Source organism: Myotis daubentonii, chromosome 8, assembly GCF_963259705.1.
Source record: "Myotis daubentonii chromosome 8, mMyoDau2.1, whole genome shotgun sequence".
Taxonomy (NCBI): domain Eukaryota; kingdom Metazoa; phylum Chordata; class Mammalia; order Chiroptera; family Vespertilionidae; genus Myotis; species Myotis daubentonii.
In genome coordinates, this window is record NC_081847.1 from 65,211,860 (window position 1) to 65,230,071 (window position 18,212).

General features: G+C 40.2%; 1 protein-coding gene across 2 annotated transcripts in view; it reads left to right on the forward strand.

Moving 5' to 3' along the window:
* The first annotated feature begins 1,271 nt into the window (after window positions 1-1,271).
* Window positions 1,272-18,212, forward strand: part of SEH1L (SEH1 like nucleoporin) — a 29,188-nt gene continuing 12,247 nt past the window's right edge. For both annotated transcript variants that reach the window (XM_059706703.1, XM_059706702.1), the window contains exons 1-5: window positions 1,272-1,522; window positions 4,662-4,712; window positions 8,089-8,235; window positions 9,302-9,513; window positions 16,411-16,509. In XM_059706703.1, the coding sequence (XP_059562686.1) occupies window positions 1,412-1,522; window positions 4,662-4,712; window positions 8,089-8,235; window positions 9,302-9,513; window positions 16,411-16,509 (620 nt within the window). In that variant the 5' untranslated portion in view covers window positions 1,272-1,411. The remainder of the gene's footprint in view (window positions 1,523-4,661; window positions 4,713-8,088; window positions 8,236-9,301; window positions 9,514-16,410; window positions 16,510-18,212) is intronic.

Genomic DNA, 18,212 nt, shown 5'->3' on the forward strand with positions numbered 1-18,212 from the left:
CCCTAGCTGGCACTGTAGCTGAGTCTTTCAGAAAGCCATTCCACCATTCGATCAAGACTGCTGCTCCAGCCCTAACCGGTTTGGCTGAGGGGATAGAGCATGGGCCTGTGGACTGAAGGGTCCCAGGTTCGATTCCAGTCAAGGGCATGTACCGTGGTTGCAGGCACATCCCCACTAGGGAGTGTGTAGGAGGCAGCTGATCGATGTTTCTCTCTCATCGATGTTTCTAATTCTCTATCCCTCTCCCTTCCTCTCTGTAAAAAATCAATAAAATATATTTTTTTAAAAAGACTGCTGCTCCAGAATGGTGGGGGACATAGTAAGGCAGGCAGGATAGTAAGAAGCTAGGAAAAATTCCTTGGCAAGTAGAATGGGGAAACTGAGACAGATAGTTGAACCAACTGGCTGAGCAATCTACAGCCAAATACAGAAGGTCACCTCCCTAAAGATAACATCTAGGCCTCAGTTGTATTTCAGCTCCAGGCCAAGAAAAGCTGCATAATCAGGACTACGTGCAATGACTAATGACCCGCAGCTCTGGTGCTCACCATTCAGGAGAAACTGGTGCTCACCATTCAGGTGCACCTGGAGGGGCACACACGGAAAACTGATGGGTATTCCGGGGAAACCCTCCTGCAGGATTCCCACCTGCAAGAGAGAGATAAAGGCCTTGGCAGAGTAGCTCAGTTGGTTAAAATGTCGTCCCCATACACCAAGGTTTCGGCTTCCTGGCTGTTGTACCTCCAAGGCTGTTTGTTCTACCTGTGGAATGTTTAAGCATTTTGACGACTTCTGATCGTCTCCACCTCCTCTCTCCCTGGCACACCTGCTCTCAGGCCTCCATAGCCACTCACTGTCTCCTTCTCAACTCCATCCCTCCTGTCTTCATTTACCCGCTGCTGAGCCTGGACTCCACAGTCCTATCTTCAGGCGTCTCTACATTCTTTCTTGCTCTTGAGTTGTCGCAGCCAAGCTCCATTCCCAGCCAAATTCAAGTCCGTCTTCTCCACTCGCTCGCAACACTCAGCCACCCCGTTTCGGTGGAAACAAACTGGAACGTTAACCGAAACTGACTCAATGTCCATGGCTGTGGATGGTATTTTTAACTTTTTTATTGTTCTTAATTCCCATACGTCAATGTAAACTTTTCACTTTCATTGAAGCACCGCAAAGCCCACCCCCTGCGTCCCGCGGCTGTTCACCATTGGTCGCCTTTAGGAGACGCAGGCGCACTCGCCGCCGCCGCCCGGGGCATGACGGGACGAGGGGCGGGGCACGGGGACGCGCAGGCCGCACGCACCGTGCACATCCGGGCCGCGGGGTCCAGGTGGGCCGTGGTCCGCGCGCGGCCGCGGCTGCCCTCTTCGAGGCGGGAGGGGCGGACGGAGAAGGCTCGGGCCCGGCGGGAGCCATGTTTGTGGCACGCAGCATCGCGGCGGACCATAAGGACCTCATCCATGATGTATCTTTCGATTTCCACGGGCGGAGGATGGCGACCTGCTCTAGCGACCAGAGCGTCAAGGTGCGCACGGAGCCTTCGGGCGCGGCCGATCCTGGAAGGAGGAGAGTGGGGCGTGCGCGATCTGGTGTTTGAGCGGAGGCACCGGCGCGTAGAAAGGGGACGACTTCCGATATCGGGGCGCGCCGCCGGGCAGCAGGCCTGGAACCCAAGGGAGGCAGGCCAGATCCGCCCGGCCATCCTCGCCCCCTTTCGTGGGGACACAGCCGGCCCAGGGTGCTGCGGGGCGGCCAGTGCTGAGCGGGCGGGCGTCCTGGCCACGTGCGCGCTCCCGCCCCTGGGGACACTGCGAGCCCGCGGTTTCCCGCGAACCCTGGTTTGGGTCCCTGTGGACGGGAGCAGGGAGGTTCCTCCGCGTCGTCTCCGGTAGGGTTTGTGGGTCCCTGGAGTTCTGGCTGTAGCTGTACTCTGTTACTAAGCTTGTTCGGTGAGAGGACTGTGCCGCGGCACCTGGAGGGCGGTCAGTCCGCGGTGGGTGCCTCATCCCTCACCTGGGGAGGTCGTTCTCGCCTTGTGTTCAGATCGGAGGCTCACCTTGTTTCGCGTTGAGAGAAAAGTAAATGCAAATCCACCTACACCCAGTGAGGTTCTCAACTTACAATCTAGGACTTGGAGGGTTGGATCTCTTATCCTTTGAGACAGGATGGATGGACCTGGAGAGGATTAGGCTAAGCTCACCGTTTTAAATTGTATATGACGGTTCCGCGGTGTGAAGCACAACACTCTCATTGTGCAACCATCACCACTGTACATCTCGGAAACTTTTTCTTCATCCTAACCAGCAACTCTGTACATAGTAGCTCCCTCTTCCGTTCTCCCCCTGGCACCTGGTCCCCTCTAATGAATGCTCTTGCTCGTACTTCATGTAAGTGGAATACATCATTTGCCCTTTTATGTCTGGCTTCTTTCCCTTATTGTGATGTTGTCAAGGTTCATTCATATTTATAGCATGTATCAGAATTTCATTTTTTAAGATTGAGTAATATTTTGAATGTATACAACGCATTTTGTTTATTCATGTACCATTTGGCTGTTGTGAATATTGCATTCATGTCTGTTAACTGAGTAGGTACTTTTTTTTTTTCCTTATCCACTTATTACTGAATCATCTGGTAGATCATTCAAATTGGAGGTTTTGTCTGTTAGTATTGCAGTGAAGATCTCCATTACTTTAGCTTTTTATATATTTTGGATAGTTCCCTTGGCTCATTCCAGTAGAGAAATTAGTAAATACTTTAAAAGCGTTTGAGAATAATTGGCAAATTGCCAATGTGAGTATTGATTTGATAGCATCATTTTTTATGTCAGACATTATCATTACATTTTACCCCATTTAAATGTTTTTATGTGGTAAAATCCAATTTGCCATCGTACATAAAATGTACCATCTTACCCATTTTTAAGTGTACAGTAAGTAATATCAGGTACATTCATATCTTTCTGCAACCATCCACCTCCAGAACTTTTTGGTTTTGCAAAACTGAAACTCTGTACCCATGAAATAATAGCTCCCAATTCCCCAGCCCCCAGAAACCACCTTTCTGCTTCTGTGAATTTGACGAGCTCATATAAGTGGAATCATACATTTGTATTTTTTGTAACTGGATTATTTCACGTAGTGTAATGCCTTTGAATGTTGTAGCATATGTCAGAATTTTCTTTTTAAGGCTGAATAGTCCATATGACATACCACATTTTACGTATCTGTCCATGGGCTTGGGTTGCTTCTACATTGTAGCTATTGTGAATAATGCTGCTGTGAATGTGGATGAACAAATATCTCTTTGAGACTCTGAATTTTATAATTTGTTAATTAACTTTATTAGTGTAACATTGGTTAATAGCATTATGTAAGTTTCAGGTGTACAATGCTATAATACATCATCTGTATTTTGCGTTGTGTGCTCACGACCCAAAGTCTAGTCTCCTGTCTCCCTATATTTGACCTACTTTACTCTCTTTATCCTCCCCCATGCCCCTTTCCCTCTGGAAACCACCATACTATTGTCCCATGTCTTTGAGTTTGTTTTGTTTGTTCCTTTGTTGCTTTCTTTTTTATATTCCACATATGAGTGAAATCATGTTCCTTGTCCTTTTCGTCTGACTTATTTCACTTGGCATGATACTCTCAAGATCAAACGGCAGTATTTCATTTTTTCTTATGGCTAATATTTCATTGTATATATGTACCACATCTTTATCCAGCCATCTGTTGAAGGACACTTTTACATTGTTTCCATGCCTTGGCTACTGTGAATAATGCTGCTGTGAACATAGAGGTACATACATCTTTACAAATAAATGTCTTCACATTTTTGGAGTAGATACTCAGAAGAGGGATTGCTGGGTCATACTGTTAGCTCTATTCTTAATTTTTTGAGGAACCTCAATACTGTTTTCCATAGAGGCTCCATCAGTTTACATTCCCACTAGCAGAGAATAAGGGTTCCCTTTTTTCCACATTCTCTCCAACGTGTGTTACTGTCTTATTGCTAGTAGGCATTCTAACAGGTGGTATCTCATTGTGGTTTTGATTTGCATTTCCCCTAAAGTTGAGCGTCTTTTCATCTATCTGTTGGCTGTCTGTATATCTTATTGGGAAAAATGTTCAGGTCCTCTGCCCGTGTTTTAAATTGGATTGTTTTGTTGTTGGGTTGTATGAGTTCTTTATATATTTTGGATATTAGCCCTTTTTTGGAGGTATCGTTTGCAAATTATCTTTGCCCATTCGGTTGGTTGTTTTTTTGTTTTGTTGATTATTTCTTTTTCTTTGCAGAAGCTCTTTAATTTGATGTAGTTCCATTCATTTATTTTTGTATTTGCCTTAGGAGCAATGGTTCAGTATTCACTAACTCAGTGTTTATGTCAACATAGAGACCATAACTACCTTGAATAAGACTTGACTGTAATTGTGTCTATTTCTTGTTAGAGCTCAGATGCCTTGATCCCACCCAATGCTTAGCCCAGTGCTTGACACATCCATGGTTCTCAATAAATATTTGAATGAAAGAATGAATGTTTGCTTATTCTCTTGTGAATTCATGTTCACCTCCTTTGCCCTAATACTAATTTAGTCTTAATCTTTTTCATATTAATTTTTTGGAATTCTTTGTATGAAATATATGTCTTACTTTTTTTATAGGTCTGGGATAAAAGTGAAAGTGGAGATTGGCATTGTACTGCTAGCTGGAAGGTTAGTATTTATTTTTACAGCAATTTAAAAAAAATTGTTTAATATCTACTTGGGAGTATCAGAGACTTTGCTGTTCAGCTTTGGGAGAATTATAAAATTTATACTTCTTTTCCTAAAAAGGAATTTTACATTTTTTAGCATTACAGTAACAGAAGTACACTTTAGAAAAATTTGAGAATAAGAAAATTTGTAATTCCATAGCATTCTAACATAATTATTTTTAGCACGTTAGTATTTATTTTTCCATTTACATATTTTCAATAGCTGTGATATTTCATACACTTTTATTTCTTAATTTAAAAGAACAACAACTTTACTCAGGATTTTACATACCTTAAGAGTCATCAATTTTAAGTGTACAGTTCAGTGAGTTTTAGTAAATACAGTTGTGCAAACATCCCCACAATCTAGTTTTTTGTTTGCTTTTTAAAAATATATTTTATTGATTATTTTAAGAGAGGAGGGAGAAGGAGAGGGATAGAGAATTAGAAAGATAAATGAGAGAGAAACATTGATCAGCTGCCTCCTGCACACCTCCTACCGGGGATGTGCCCGCAACCAAGGTACATGCCCTTGACCAGAATCGAACCTGGGACCTTTCAGTCCGCAGTCCTATGCACAATCCTTTGAGCCAAACCGGTTAGGGCCACAATCTAGTTTTAGAACACTTTCCTCAGCCCTGAAATTTCCCTTGTGCTTTTTTGAGGTCAGTCCCCATTTCTCTCTCAAGCTCCAGGCAACCACTGAATTATTTTCTGTCTCTTATAGCTTTACCTTTTTTAGACATTTCAGATAAATGGGATTCTATAAAATGTAGTTCTTTGTTTCTGACTACTTTCTCTTAGCATGTTTTTGAGGTTTATCCATGTTGTGGCATGTGTAAGTAGTTTGATTTTTCTGTAATGCTGAGTATTCCATTGTATAGAGAAAGCCATGTTTTGTTTATTCATTCACCAGTTGATAGACGTTTGAATTATTTCTAGTTTTTCGTAATTATGAATAATGCTATTATTAACATGCCATATAAATCTTTGTGTGTACATATATTTTATTTTATTTAATATATATTTTATTGATTTTTTCACAGAGAGGAAGGGAGAGGGATAGAGAGTTAGAAACATTGATGAGAGAGAAACATCAATCAGCTGCCTCCTGAACACTCCCCACTGGGGATGTGCCCGAAACCAAGGTACATGCCCTTGACTGGAATCGAACCTGGGACCCCTTGGCCCGCAGGCCGATGCTCTATCCACTGAGCCAAACCGGTTAGGGCGTGTGTACATGCATTTTATTTCTCTTAGGTAGATACCGAGGAGTGGAATGGCAGGGTTGTATATGTTTTAACTTTCTAAGAAACTTGCCAAACGGTTTTCCAAAGTGCCTGTACCATTTTATATTCCCACCAAGAAATATATGAGGGTTCCAGTTTGTGTACATCCTCCCATACACTTGATATTTTCTCACTCTTCTTTTTTTTTTTTATTATTATTATAGCCATCTTAGTCGGTGTGAATTGGTATCTCATTGGGTTTTGATTTGTATGCCCTTAATGACTAAATGTGTTGATTAAGTTTTTATGTGCCTATTTGCCATTCATACATCTTTGGTAAAGTGTCTATTCAAATCTTTTGCCCTCTTCCCTTTTTAAAATTGAAATGAGATTCACATAACATAAAATTAATTATCTTAAAGAAAACAGTTCAGTGGCATTTAGTCCACTGACAGTGTACAGCTATCACTTCTGTGAAATTCCAAAGCTTGATCATTCCAAAAGGAAACCCCATTTTTTGCTTTTCAATTTCACAGCTACTTTCATAAGTACTTCAGAGTGTCTTCAAAGGCTTTTTATTTATTTAATTTTTTTATTTTTTTAAAATATATTTTATTGAGTTTTTACAGAGAGGAAAGGAGAGAGATAGAGAGTTAGAAACATCGATGAGAGAGAAACATCGACCAGCCGCCTCCTGCACACTTCCCACTGGGGATGTGTCCGCAACCAAGGTACATGCCCTTGACCGGAATCGAACCTGGGACCATTCAGTCCGCAGGCTGACGCTCTATCCACCGAGCCAAACCGGTTTCGGCTTCAAAGGCTTTTTAAAAACGTAAATATACCAATAAATACTATACCCTGTTTTGCTTAACTAATGGATACTTAAGTTGTTTCTTTTTATTGTGATGAACATCTTTGTGCAATATTTATTCTTTAGTTAGATTGTGCTTTGCCCGGAATCTGACATTTAACAAAATCTCACTGCCCTAGTGCATCTTTTTACTTAATAGCCTGTATAAATAAGAATTAAAGGTGAAACAAGAATAAGATAGGACAAAACAAAGAATAAAAACTAAAGGTGTAAGGTTTGCCTTTGGATGATGTTATTGTTATCATGTTAACAGATTCTGAAAGTATTCTGAGATTATTGAGTGTTAAAGCGTTAGATATGCAGAAGCATAAAACAAATTTTGTAAACATAATTGGTGGACTGATGCTTGTTGTCATATAGTATTTTTACTGGCAAGCACAAATGAAATTCTGTTGTAAAGACCTTTCTGTCCTTTATTTTCTTTGGTCAGTGCGAACAGTTGAATAGTAATTTGGCATTTTTCCTATATAAAGATACTGCTTTTGAGCTTCAAATTATTTTCTCAGAATACAAGGATTTGGGTTTCTCTATATTTGCTCACTCATTGCCTCTTTCCCTAGAAGAGTTCATTGTCTAGACCAGTGGTTGGCAAACTGCGGCTCTTTGGCCCCTTGAGTGTGGCTCTTCCACAAAATACCGACTTCTCCGTATGGGCCATGAAGGTTCAATCGCACTGTATGTGCGTGCCCACACATGGAATTTTGTGGAAGAGCCACACTCAAGGGGCCAAAGAGCCGCATGTGGCACGCGAGCAGCGGTTTGCCGACCACTGGTCACAGACATCAGTGTCATTTAAGCATTTTGTTGCTATAGTTTCTATATACTGTTAGGCTTTTGAAGCAAATAATTTTGATTAATCTTATTTATTAGGTGGATGGTTCCTGTAGATATAATTTGCAAAGTTAGTGGACTAGTAGAATCTCTATTTAAAAGTCTGTTTAGGCTAAACTCTGAAGCAGGTCTCTATTAGCTCTAGAAGAGGTCAGCTTTATGCAGTTGGATTTTTCTTTATTAGTAAAACGCTAGAAGAACTTGACTGCAGAAAGGCTACAATTCTAAATATCCTTAAGTTAAAAAGTTTTAGATTTTAACTTTTTATATTAATGTTAAATTGAATAGCTTTCTTTTTTTACTGAAGTAAAAATACCTGTATTCTGTTTCTTTAAGTAAAACTTTAAATGTGTGAAATATGAGTAAACTCAGTTTTTTGGTTTTTGTTTTTAATTCCTCAGACACATAGTGGATCTGTGTGGCGTGTGACATGGGCTCATCCTGAATTTGGACAGGTTTTGGCTTCCTGCTCTTTTGACCGAACAGCTGCTGTTTGGGAGGAAATAGTAGGAGAATCAAATGACAAACTGCGAGGACAGAGTCATTGGGTAAGATATTTATTAGTTTTTGAGAAATGCGGGGAATGAGCATCCAAGGAGCATTAGTCTTTCCAAGAACACTTCAGGCACTTTGTGTAAGATGTTATCACTCTCCTCTACATTCATCAGTTTCATTGTTCTTTCTTCCATGTTTTTCTCCTGTTTATCTCATTTTTGCTTGGGCTTGAAGTGGTACTTAGGAGTACCCATGGCATTGTTTAAGTATAACTTTCATGGTGAATCCAGAATATTTGCTTTGTCATAGAGTACACTCGAAAATTCTTTAAAAATTGTTTTTTCCCTTTTGTGGTTACTTTTTCCTTCTTACAAAATACACTCTTTTTTTTTTTTTAAAAAAAATCTGTTTCTGCTTTAATTCTAGTTCTTCTTTGATTGTTTGAATTTAGGTAAGAGCATAGTGTGTTTGCTATTCAAGTCCCTGTATATAAAGTGAGAGAATTGAACTCGATTTCCTTGAAGACCCATTCCAGTGTTTTCTTCCCCCCTCTTTATTTTTCATTATAGATACTGAGGTACAAGTATAAAATTCAAAAAGTACAGACAAGTATATACAGTAGGAATGTCCTCTTCTTTGGTCATATAGTTTTCTTTCTAGAGGCAACCACTATTACAGGTTTTTTGTGTATCCTTCTGGATATATTACATGTCTTAATAAGAACATAAAAAGAATGGTACCAGGTGGGTGGGTCAGACCAGACCTCCTGTCAGCAACCTCAGTATTTGAGTTCTGGCTAAGGAAGAATTCAGAGGCAAGACTCAAACTATAATGGAAAGTTTATTTAGAAAGTCACAAAGGTAGAAGTGAGCTGTAGAAATGGGCTCAGGATATGCTGGACAAAGGGATGATTCCTGTCCCTAGCTGGATGGTGAGAGATTTTCTGATACTCAGAATGGCACCCAATTAAAAACTTACTAATTGTTTATTTCTGGAATTGTCCATTTAATATTTGCAGACTGTGTTTGACAGCTGGTAATTGAAACCACAGAATGGGAAAACAGATAAGGAGGGAACTATTGATATAATTTAAATTGTTAAAAAAAATTTTCTTTTCAGGTTAAGAGGACAACGCTAGTGGACAGCAGAACATCTGTTACTGATGTGAAATTTGCTCCTAAGCATATGGGTCTTATGTTAGCAACCTGTTCAGCGGATGGTATTGTAAGAATATATGAGGCACCAGATGTCATGAATCTCAGTCAGTGGTCTCTGCAGCATGAGATCTCATGTAAACTAAGCTGTAGTTGTATTTCTTGGAACCCTTCAAGGTAAGCTTGCACAGCAAACTTCTGATAATTTAACCCTAGTAAAACAAATCGGTAAATTTTTAAAAATCCTCATCCAAGGATATGTTTTTATTGACTTTTAGAGAGAGGAAGGGTTAGAGAAAGAGACCAAGAAAGATAGGCGATCTCGATAGGAGAGAGAAACATAGATCCGTTGACATGCCCTGACTTGGGATTGAACTCACAAACTGTATGTGCCCTTGACCGGGAATCGAATCTGTGACCCTTCAGTGCCTGGGCCAATGCTCTAACCACTCTCCTACACTGGGCAGGGCAAGAGATCCTTATTTTTTATAGCTGCATAGTATTCCATTGTGTAAATGTATCATAGGTTTTTTATTTTATTTTTCTTTAAAGAGTAGTGTTGATTTTTTTTGAAAGAGGAACATGGAAGAGAAAAACATCGATGTAAGAGCATAACATTAATCGGCAGTTTTCTGCAACACCCTCTACTGGGGATCAAGCTTGCAACCTGGGCATGTGTCCTGACCAGGAATTGAACTAGCAACTTCTCAGTGCACGGGACAATGCCTAATCAACTGAGCCATACTAGCCAGGGCATACCACAGCTTTTTTATCCACTCATCTACTGATAGGCACTTGGGCTTTTCCAGATCTTAGCTATTATAAATAATGCTGCTCTGAACATAGTGTTGCACATATTCTTTGTGATTAGTGTTTTAGGATTCTTAGGATACTAGAGGCCCGGTGAACGAAATTCATGCACGGGTAGGGTCCCTAGGCCTGGCCAGTGATCAGGGCTGATTGGTCCTTCCTGCTGCTGGGCCTTCCTTCTGGCTGCTGGCTGGGGCATCCCTTCCCTGGTTGCTGGCTGCTGGCGGGGGCCTTCCTTCATTCTGTGCCGCCCCCTTGTGGTCAGCACATATCATAGAGAGTGCTCAAACTCCCGGTCTCCCGTTCACATTCCCGAGGGGACACTTTGCATTTTAGCCTTTTATATGTATAGATATTATTATAAGTGGGATTGCTGGGTCAAATAGCAGTTCCGTTTTTAACTTTTTGAGAAAACTCCATATTGTTTTCCATGTTGCTATACTAGTAGTGTACCAGGGTTCCCTTTTCCCCCCACATCCTTTTTAGCACTTGTTTGCTGATTTATTAATGGTAGCCATTCTGGCAGGTTTGAGGTGATACCTCATTTTGGTTTTAATTTGCAGTTCTCTGATGATTAGTGATGTTGAGCAGTTTTTCCTTTTCTTTCTTTAAAATATATTTTTATTGATTTCAGAGAGGAAGGGAGAGGGAGAGAGAGATAGAAACATCAATGATGAGAATCACTGATTGGCTGCCTCCTGCACCGCCCCCCCTACTGGGGATCCAGCCAGCAACCTGGGCATGTGCCCGTGACCGGAATTGAACCTGGGGCCCTTCATTCCACAGGATGACTCTCTATCCACTGAGCCAAACCAGCTAGGGCTTGAGCATTTTTTCATGTCTGTATATCCTCTTTGGAGAAATGTGAATTCAGGTCCTTTGCTCATTTTTAAATTGGATTTTTTCTTCCTTTTGTTGAGTTGTATGAGTTCTTTATATATTTTGGAAATTAACCTCTTATCATATGTGTCATTTGTGAATATGTTTTTCCATATAGTGGGTTCCCTTTGCATTTTTTTAAAAATATATTTTATTGATTTTCCACAGAGAAGAAGGGAGAAGGATAGAGAGTTAGAAACATCGATGAGAGAGATCAATCAGCTGCCTCCTGCACGCCCCCCAGTAGGGATGTGCCTGCAAACAAGGTACATGCACTTGACCGGAATCGAACCCGGGACCCTTCAGTCCGCAGGCCGACGCTCTATCCATTGAGCCAAGCTGGTTCGGCCCCTTTGCATTTTGATGATGGTTTCTTTTACTGTGCAAAAGCTTTTTTAGTTTAATATAGTACCTTTTGTTTATTTTGTCCTTTGTTTCTCTCACCCTAGGACAGTGATGGCGAACCTATGACACACGTGTCAGAGGTGACATGCGAACTCATCTTTTTGGTTGATTTTCCTTTGTTAAATGGCATTTAAATATATAAAATAAATATCAAAAATATAAATCTTTGTTTTACTATGGTTGCAAATATCAAAAAATTTCTATATGTGACACGGCACCAGAATTAAGTTAGGGTTTTTTCAAAATACTGACACGCCGAGCTCAAAAGGTTCGCCATCACTGCCCTAGGAGATGTATTGGTGAAAATTCTGTTTAGTGAGATTCCTGAGATTTCTTTTGCCTACGTTTTCTTTTTAAATATATTTTATTGATTTACAGAGAGGAAGGGAGAGGGATAAAGAGTTAGAAACATCAATAAGAGAGAAACATCGATCAGCTGCCTCCTGCACACCTCCTACTGGGGATGTGCCCGCAACCAAGGTGCATACCCTTGACTGGAATCGAACCTGGGACCCTTCAGTCTGCAGGCCAGCGCTCTATCCACTGAGCCAAACCTTTTAGGGCGCTTACGTTTTCTTTTAAGATTTTCATGGTTTCTTGACTTACATTTAAGTCTTTTACCCATTTTGAGTTTATGGCATGGCATCAGTTGATGGTCTAGATTAGTGATGGCGAACCTGTGACACGCGTGTCAGAGGTGACACGCGAACTCATTTTTTTGGTTGATTTTTCTTTGTTAAATGGCATTTAAATATATAAAATAAATATCAAAAATGTAAGTCTTGCCCTAACCAGTTTGGCTCAGTGGATAGAGCATCAGCCTGCGGACTGAAGGGTTCCAGGTTCGATTCTGGTCAAGGGCATGTACATTGGTTCCGGGCACATCCCCAGTGGGGGGTGTGCAGGAGGCAGCTGATCGATGTTTCTCTCTCATTGATGTTTCTAACTCTCTATCCCTCTCCCCTCCTCTCTGTTAAAAATCAATAAAATATATTAAAAAAATATAAGTTGTTGTTTTACTATGGTTGCAAATACCAAAAAAATTCTATATGTGTCACGGCACCAGAGTTAAGTTAGGGTTTTTCAAAATGCTGATATGCTGAGCGCAAAAGGTTCGCCATCACTGGTCTAGATGCATTCATTTGCATGTATCTGTCCAGTTTTCTCAGCACCATTTATTGAGGAAACTGTCTTTCTTCCATTGTATGCTGTTGCCTCCTTTGTCAAATATTTGTTGACCATTATGGTGTGGGTTGATTTCTGGGTTCTCTGTTTTGTTCCATTGATCTATATGACTGGTCTTGTGCCAATACCAGGCTGTTTTGATTACAGAGGCTTTGCAGTATAGTTTGATATCTGGTATTGTGAAGCCTCCAACTTTGTTCTTCTTTCTCAAGATTGCTGCAGCTATTCAGGGTCTTTTTTGGTTCCATATAGATTTTTGGAATATTTTTTCTAGATCAGTGAAATATGCCATTGTTATTTTTATAGGGATTGCATTGAATCTGTAGATTGCTTTGGGTAGTATGGGGATTTTTAAAAATATATTTTTATTGATTTCAGAGAGGAAGGAAGAGGGAGAGAGAGATAGAAACATCAATGATGAGAGAGAATCATTGATCAGCTGCCTCCCGCATGCCCCCCACTGGGGGGCAAGTGGCCTGACTGGAATTGAACCATGACCTCCTACTTTATAGGTCGATGCTCAACCACTGAGCCACACCTGCCAGGCTCCACTCTGATCTTTATTATTTCCTTCCTTCTACTTATTCTGGGCTTTCTTCTCTTCCTAATTCTTTTAGTTGTAGGGTTGGATTGCTTATTTGAGCTTTTTCTTATTTTTTTGAGGTAGATTTGTAATGCTATGAACTTTTGCTGTGTCCCATAGATTTTGGATTGTTGTGTTCATTTTCATTTGTTTCCAGGAAATTTTTGATTTCTGCCTTGATCTCATTGATAATCCATTCATTGTTTAATAACAAGCTATTCAGTCTCCATGTGTTTGAATGTTTTTGAGTTTTTATTGTAGTTGATTTCTAGTTTCATGCCATTACGATCTGAAAAGATGCTTGATATGATTTCAGTCTTCTTGAATTTGTTAAGACTTATTTTGTGTCCTATCATGTGGTTTATCTATGAGAAAGATCCATGTGCACTTGAGAAGAATGTGTATTCTGCTGCTTTGGGATGAAATGTACTGTAAATATCAATTAAGTCCATCTGATCTGCTGTGTCCTTAAAGAGCAGTATTTCCTTGTTGACTTTTTTTGTCTGGAAGATCTATCCAGTGATATCATTGTGGTTGGTGTTCAGGTCCAACCACTGTGACTATATTTTGCTATCATTCTCACACTTAAAGTCTTCCAAGTGATTTTTTTTTATATATTTAGGTGCTCTAACATTGGGTGTGTATATGTTTACAAGGGTTATATTTTCTTGTTGGATATATCTCTTTAGTATTATGTTAGTGTCTTTCTCTGTCTCTTATTATGCTCTTTGTTTTGAAGTCTATTGTCAGATATGAGTTTTGTTAGCCCAGCTCTTTTTCTTCTGTTAAGTGCTCTGTTTTCTTTTTTAAAATATATTTTTATTGATTTCAGAGAGGAAGGGAGAGGGAGAGAGAGTTAGAAACATTAATGTTGAGAGAGAGAATCACCTGCATGCCAAACCAGCTAGGGCATGCTCTGTTTTCTTTTCTTTCTCTCTCTCTCTCTCTCTCTCTTTTTTTTTTAAAATATATTTTTATTGATTTCAAAGAGGAAGGGAGAGGGAGAGATAGAAACATCAATGATGAGAGAGAATCATGGATTGGCTGCCACCTGTACGCCCCCTACTGGGGATTGAGCCCGCAACCTGGGCATGTGTCCTTGACCAGAATCAAACCTGGGACCCTTCAGTCCGTGGGCTGACGTTCTGTCCACTGAGCCAAATCAGCCAGGACCATGCTCTGTTTTCTTAATAGCTCACTCTCTTACCTAGAGGTTTGGCTAAGTTTCATCTAAGTAGGTGGGTGGGTTAGCAAGATTTCTTTGTAGAGAGTGCTAAAATGCCAAAACAGGAGGACTTGATTTTGGGGATGGAGCACTTTAATGTATTTTGTTTCTTCTGGTCCCTCTTCCTGCCAGTTTTGGAGTACTACTTTATTTCAAGTTCTTCTCTCCTAAGTTCTATATCATCCCACTTGGATCCTTTTTCAGACTTTAGCCTAGAACAGAGTTAGCCACCAGCCTTGGGGATCTTCTGATTGCAGTTCTTTAAATGAATCATTTCATGAGTCCCCAATGATTCATTCCTATTCTTTGCATTTGTGGATTGAAGATTCTGTGTCTCACCTTTTGCTTCTTGTCTTTAAATTCTTCCAAATTTCTTCATTTCTGATGGCACACTCTGATTTCTAGCACTGTTGTGGTGTATTATATACAGATAGCTGGGTGGTTTTTCTCACTGTTTGAGTCATATTTGGAAAACAGCCTAAATGTGAACATCTTATGGATGTACAAGTGAGTTAATTCCCAATTTACCAGATGTTTTATAATTTGACTTAAAATGCTTTAAAAGATATTTTTAATAACTTTAGAATATATGTAAATATACTTTTAGTCCTTGCTCAAATATTTAATGTTGTTAAAAAGAAAAAGTTATATTTATAGAACATTATAAAAGAGTTTGTGCCCGGCTGGTGTTGCTTAGTGGTTGAGCATTAACCTATGAACCAGGAGGTCATGGTTTGATTCCTGGTCAGGGCACATGCCTGGGTTGTGGGCTTGATCCCCAGTAGGAGGCCTGTAGGAGGCAGCCAATTGATGATTCTCTCTCATCATTGACATTTCTATCTCTCTCTTCTTTCCATTCCTCTCTCTGAAATCAATAAAAAATATATATATTTTTTAAAAAGAGTTTGTGAGATATAGAAATTACTGTGGAATTTACATCTCTTTGAATGGTCAAGAATTATTATAAACAGCTTGTAATTTCATTTTATTACCATAGAACTTTGCCATTTACTTGGTATTTTTCTTTGATTAGGTAACTTGATGCATTATCAATAGCTTTAGTAATAAAGAACTAAATGTGTGTGTTTTTAATAACACATTTTGTTTTCAGCCTTATGAGTTGTCAGATCACAATACCAAGGTCAAAGATTAAGGTTGTCATGTTCGTTGAGATATTACTTAATCTGGATGAGGGAGGCAAAGGAAATCAACATATAGGTAATTAAATATTTAATTGAATAGAAAGAAATCATTTAGCCTAGAATTCAGTAGAGTTCATTCTCTTACTGCTTATCGTTTTGCTTTTTAAAATGAGTTTAGAGAAGAAAATGACGTGGGGAGCATGGGAGCATGCCTTCTTGAGGGGTTTTTTCTTTTTTTATTCTTAAAAAATATATATTTTATTGATTTTTTACAGAGAGGAAGGGAGAGGGATAGAGAGTTGGAAACATCGATGAGAGAGAAACATCGATCAGCTGCCTCCTGCACATCCCCCAATGGGGATGTGCCCGCAACCCAGGCACATGCCCTTGACTGGAATTGAACCTGGGACCCTTCAGTCCGCAGGCCGACGCTCCATCCACTGAGCCAAACCGGTTTCAGCCATAAGTTTACTTTTCATTCCATAGTTAATGACCAACTCTTTCAGGAAGAAAAATTTGAAGAACTTGTAGGTGTTTTGTTTTGTTTTTTGATCTACTGAATGCCTGAAACCTTTCCTTTTGTGGAAAAAAGAAGCTACTTTCTTTTTTAGCAATAATAAAATATGGTGAAAACAATGCAACAGGATGGTAGCCTTGGTCCCCATCCTGAGCAATCTCAAGGACACACCCTCCCAAGGTGTTGCTGTATTGAATGTCTGGCAGGAATTTGTTCACAGTCTTGCTTACTTGCAGGTTCTAGAGCTGCTGGATGCTAGGTTTTTAAATTCTCTGAATTAAATATAATAATTTAATCATGTGAAATATTTTTTACTTTTCATTTCTAGCTCTCGTGCTCATTCCCCCATGATAGCTGTAGGAAGTGATGACAGTAGTCCAAATGCAATGGCCAAAGTTCAGATTTTCGAATATAATGAAAACACCAGGTCAGTACTGCTTTGGTTAAGTATTATTCCAAATTGCATTTTAATAACTTTAGCTTTTAAAAATGTTTAATTTTTAAAATTGTTATTTCTTTATTTATTAGCTGAATTATGTATTATTTATTACATACTTAACTGATTTCCTATCATATGCCATGTTCTGTGATAGACTATCCTATATAATAAAAGCTTAATATGCTCAGTATCCGACTGTTCATTTGACTTTTCCACCAGTCGCTATGACGTGCACTGATCACCAGGGGGCAGACACTCCTTCTGGTAGGTTAGCTTGCTGCTGGGATCTGGCTGATCGGGACTGGGCAAGATGGGCTGGACATGCCCTGGAGCCCTCCCGTGGTTCCTCCCTGGCCCCGATCATGCACTGGTGGGGATCCCTTGGCCTGGCCTGCGCCCTCTCACAATCTGGGACCCCTCAGGGGATGTCTGCAGGCCAGGCTGAGGGACCCCACCGGTGCACGAATCCGTGCACCAGGTCTCTAGTGATAATATAAAATTGAATGTTATAGATGACAAGGTAATTGATTTCCCAGTATGTACCATCTTGCAGGGAAAACAAGTAAACAAAAAAGTAAAAAATGGTGATGTATTTTATAAACCAGGAGAATCAGGATATTAAGAGTTTACACCTAGGGGCAGGAAGCCTGGAAGGTTCACCCAAAGGCAGACCTATAGGATGAGTAGAAGTTAGCCAAAGAGGGCAAAACATTTCAGATGGAGAAAACTGCATGTGATAAGGTCCATGAACAAGAGAGCCAATATACACTGAGTGGCCAGATTATTATGACCACCCCATCAGTACTTCGTTGGGCCACCTTTTGCCTTCAATACTGAGGCGATTCTTCTTGGCATTGACTCCACGAGATGTTGAAAGGTAATGCGAGGGATCTGACACCATGCCTGATGAATAGCACTGTCCAGTTCTGTGATATTTGATGGTTGTGGAACCAGCTGCCTGATGGCTCTTTTAACTTTGTCCCACAAATGCTCAATTGGATTGAGATCTGGTGATTGTGGGGCCACCTAAGCAAGGTAAAGTCTCCCTCATGTTCTTGAAACCACTCCTGCACAATATGAGCACTGTGGCATGGCACATTGTCTTGTTGGGAAGAAGCCATTTCCATTGGGATACACCATCGACATGATAGGATGAACTTGATCAGCAATGATACTTAGGTATCTTGTGCTATTTAGACTTTTATAATGGTCTGGCCCTCTAGTAACTTCAGGGCAAAATTATAGCTAATCTGCCTAATATTTTTATTGATTTTAGGGGGGGAGGGGAGATAGAGACACCATTGATGTGAGAATCATTGATTGGCTGCCTCCTGCACGCCCCTTACTGGGGATCGAGCCCACAACCTGGGCATGTGCCCCAGACCGGAATCGAACCCAGTACCTTTCAGTGTTCAAGCCAACGCTCTATCCACTGAGCAAAACTGGCTAGGGCGCCAATATATATTTTAATGTTACACTCAATAAACCTTAATATTTCAAGAAAAACGATTTTAACGACATTTTTATTGTAGTTGGAACATAGGCAAAAAGAAGTGTGGTGAGAAATATGCAAGGCTTATATCTGCAAGACCTCATGTTCAGTGTTTAGGTTTTATCTTCAGGGTAATATGAAGCCACTGAAAGATTTTTTTTTATTAAATCTTTATTGTTCAGATTATTACATTTGTTCC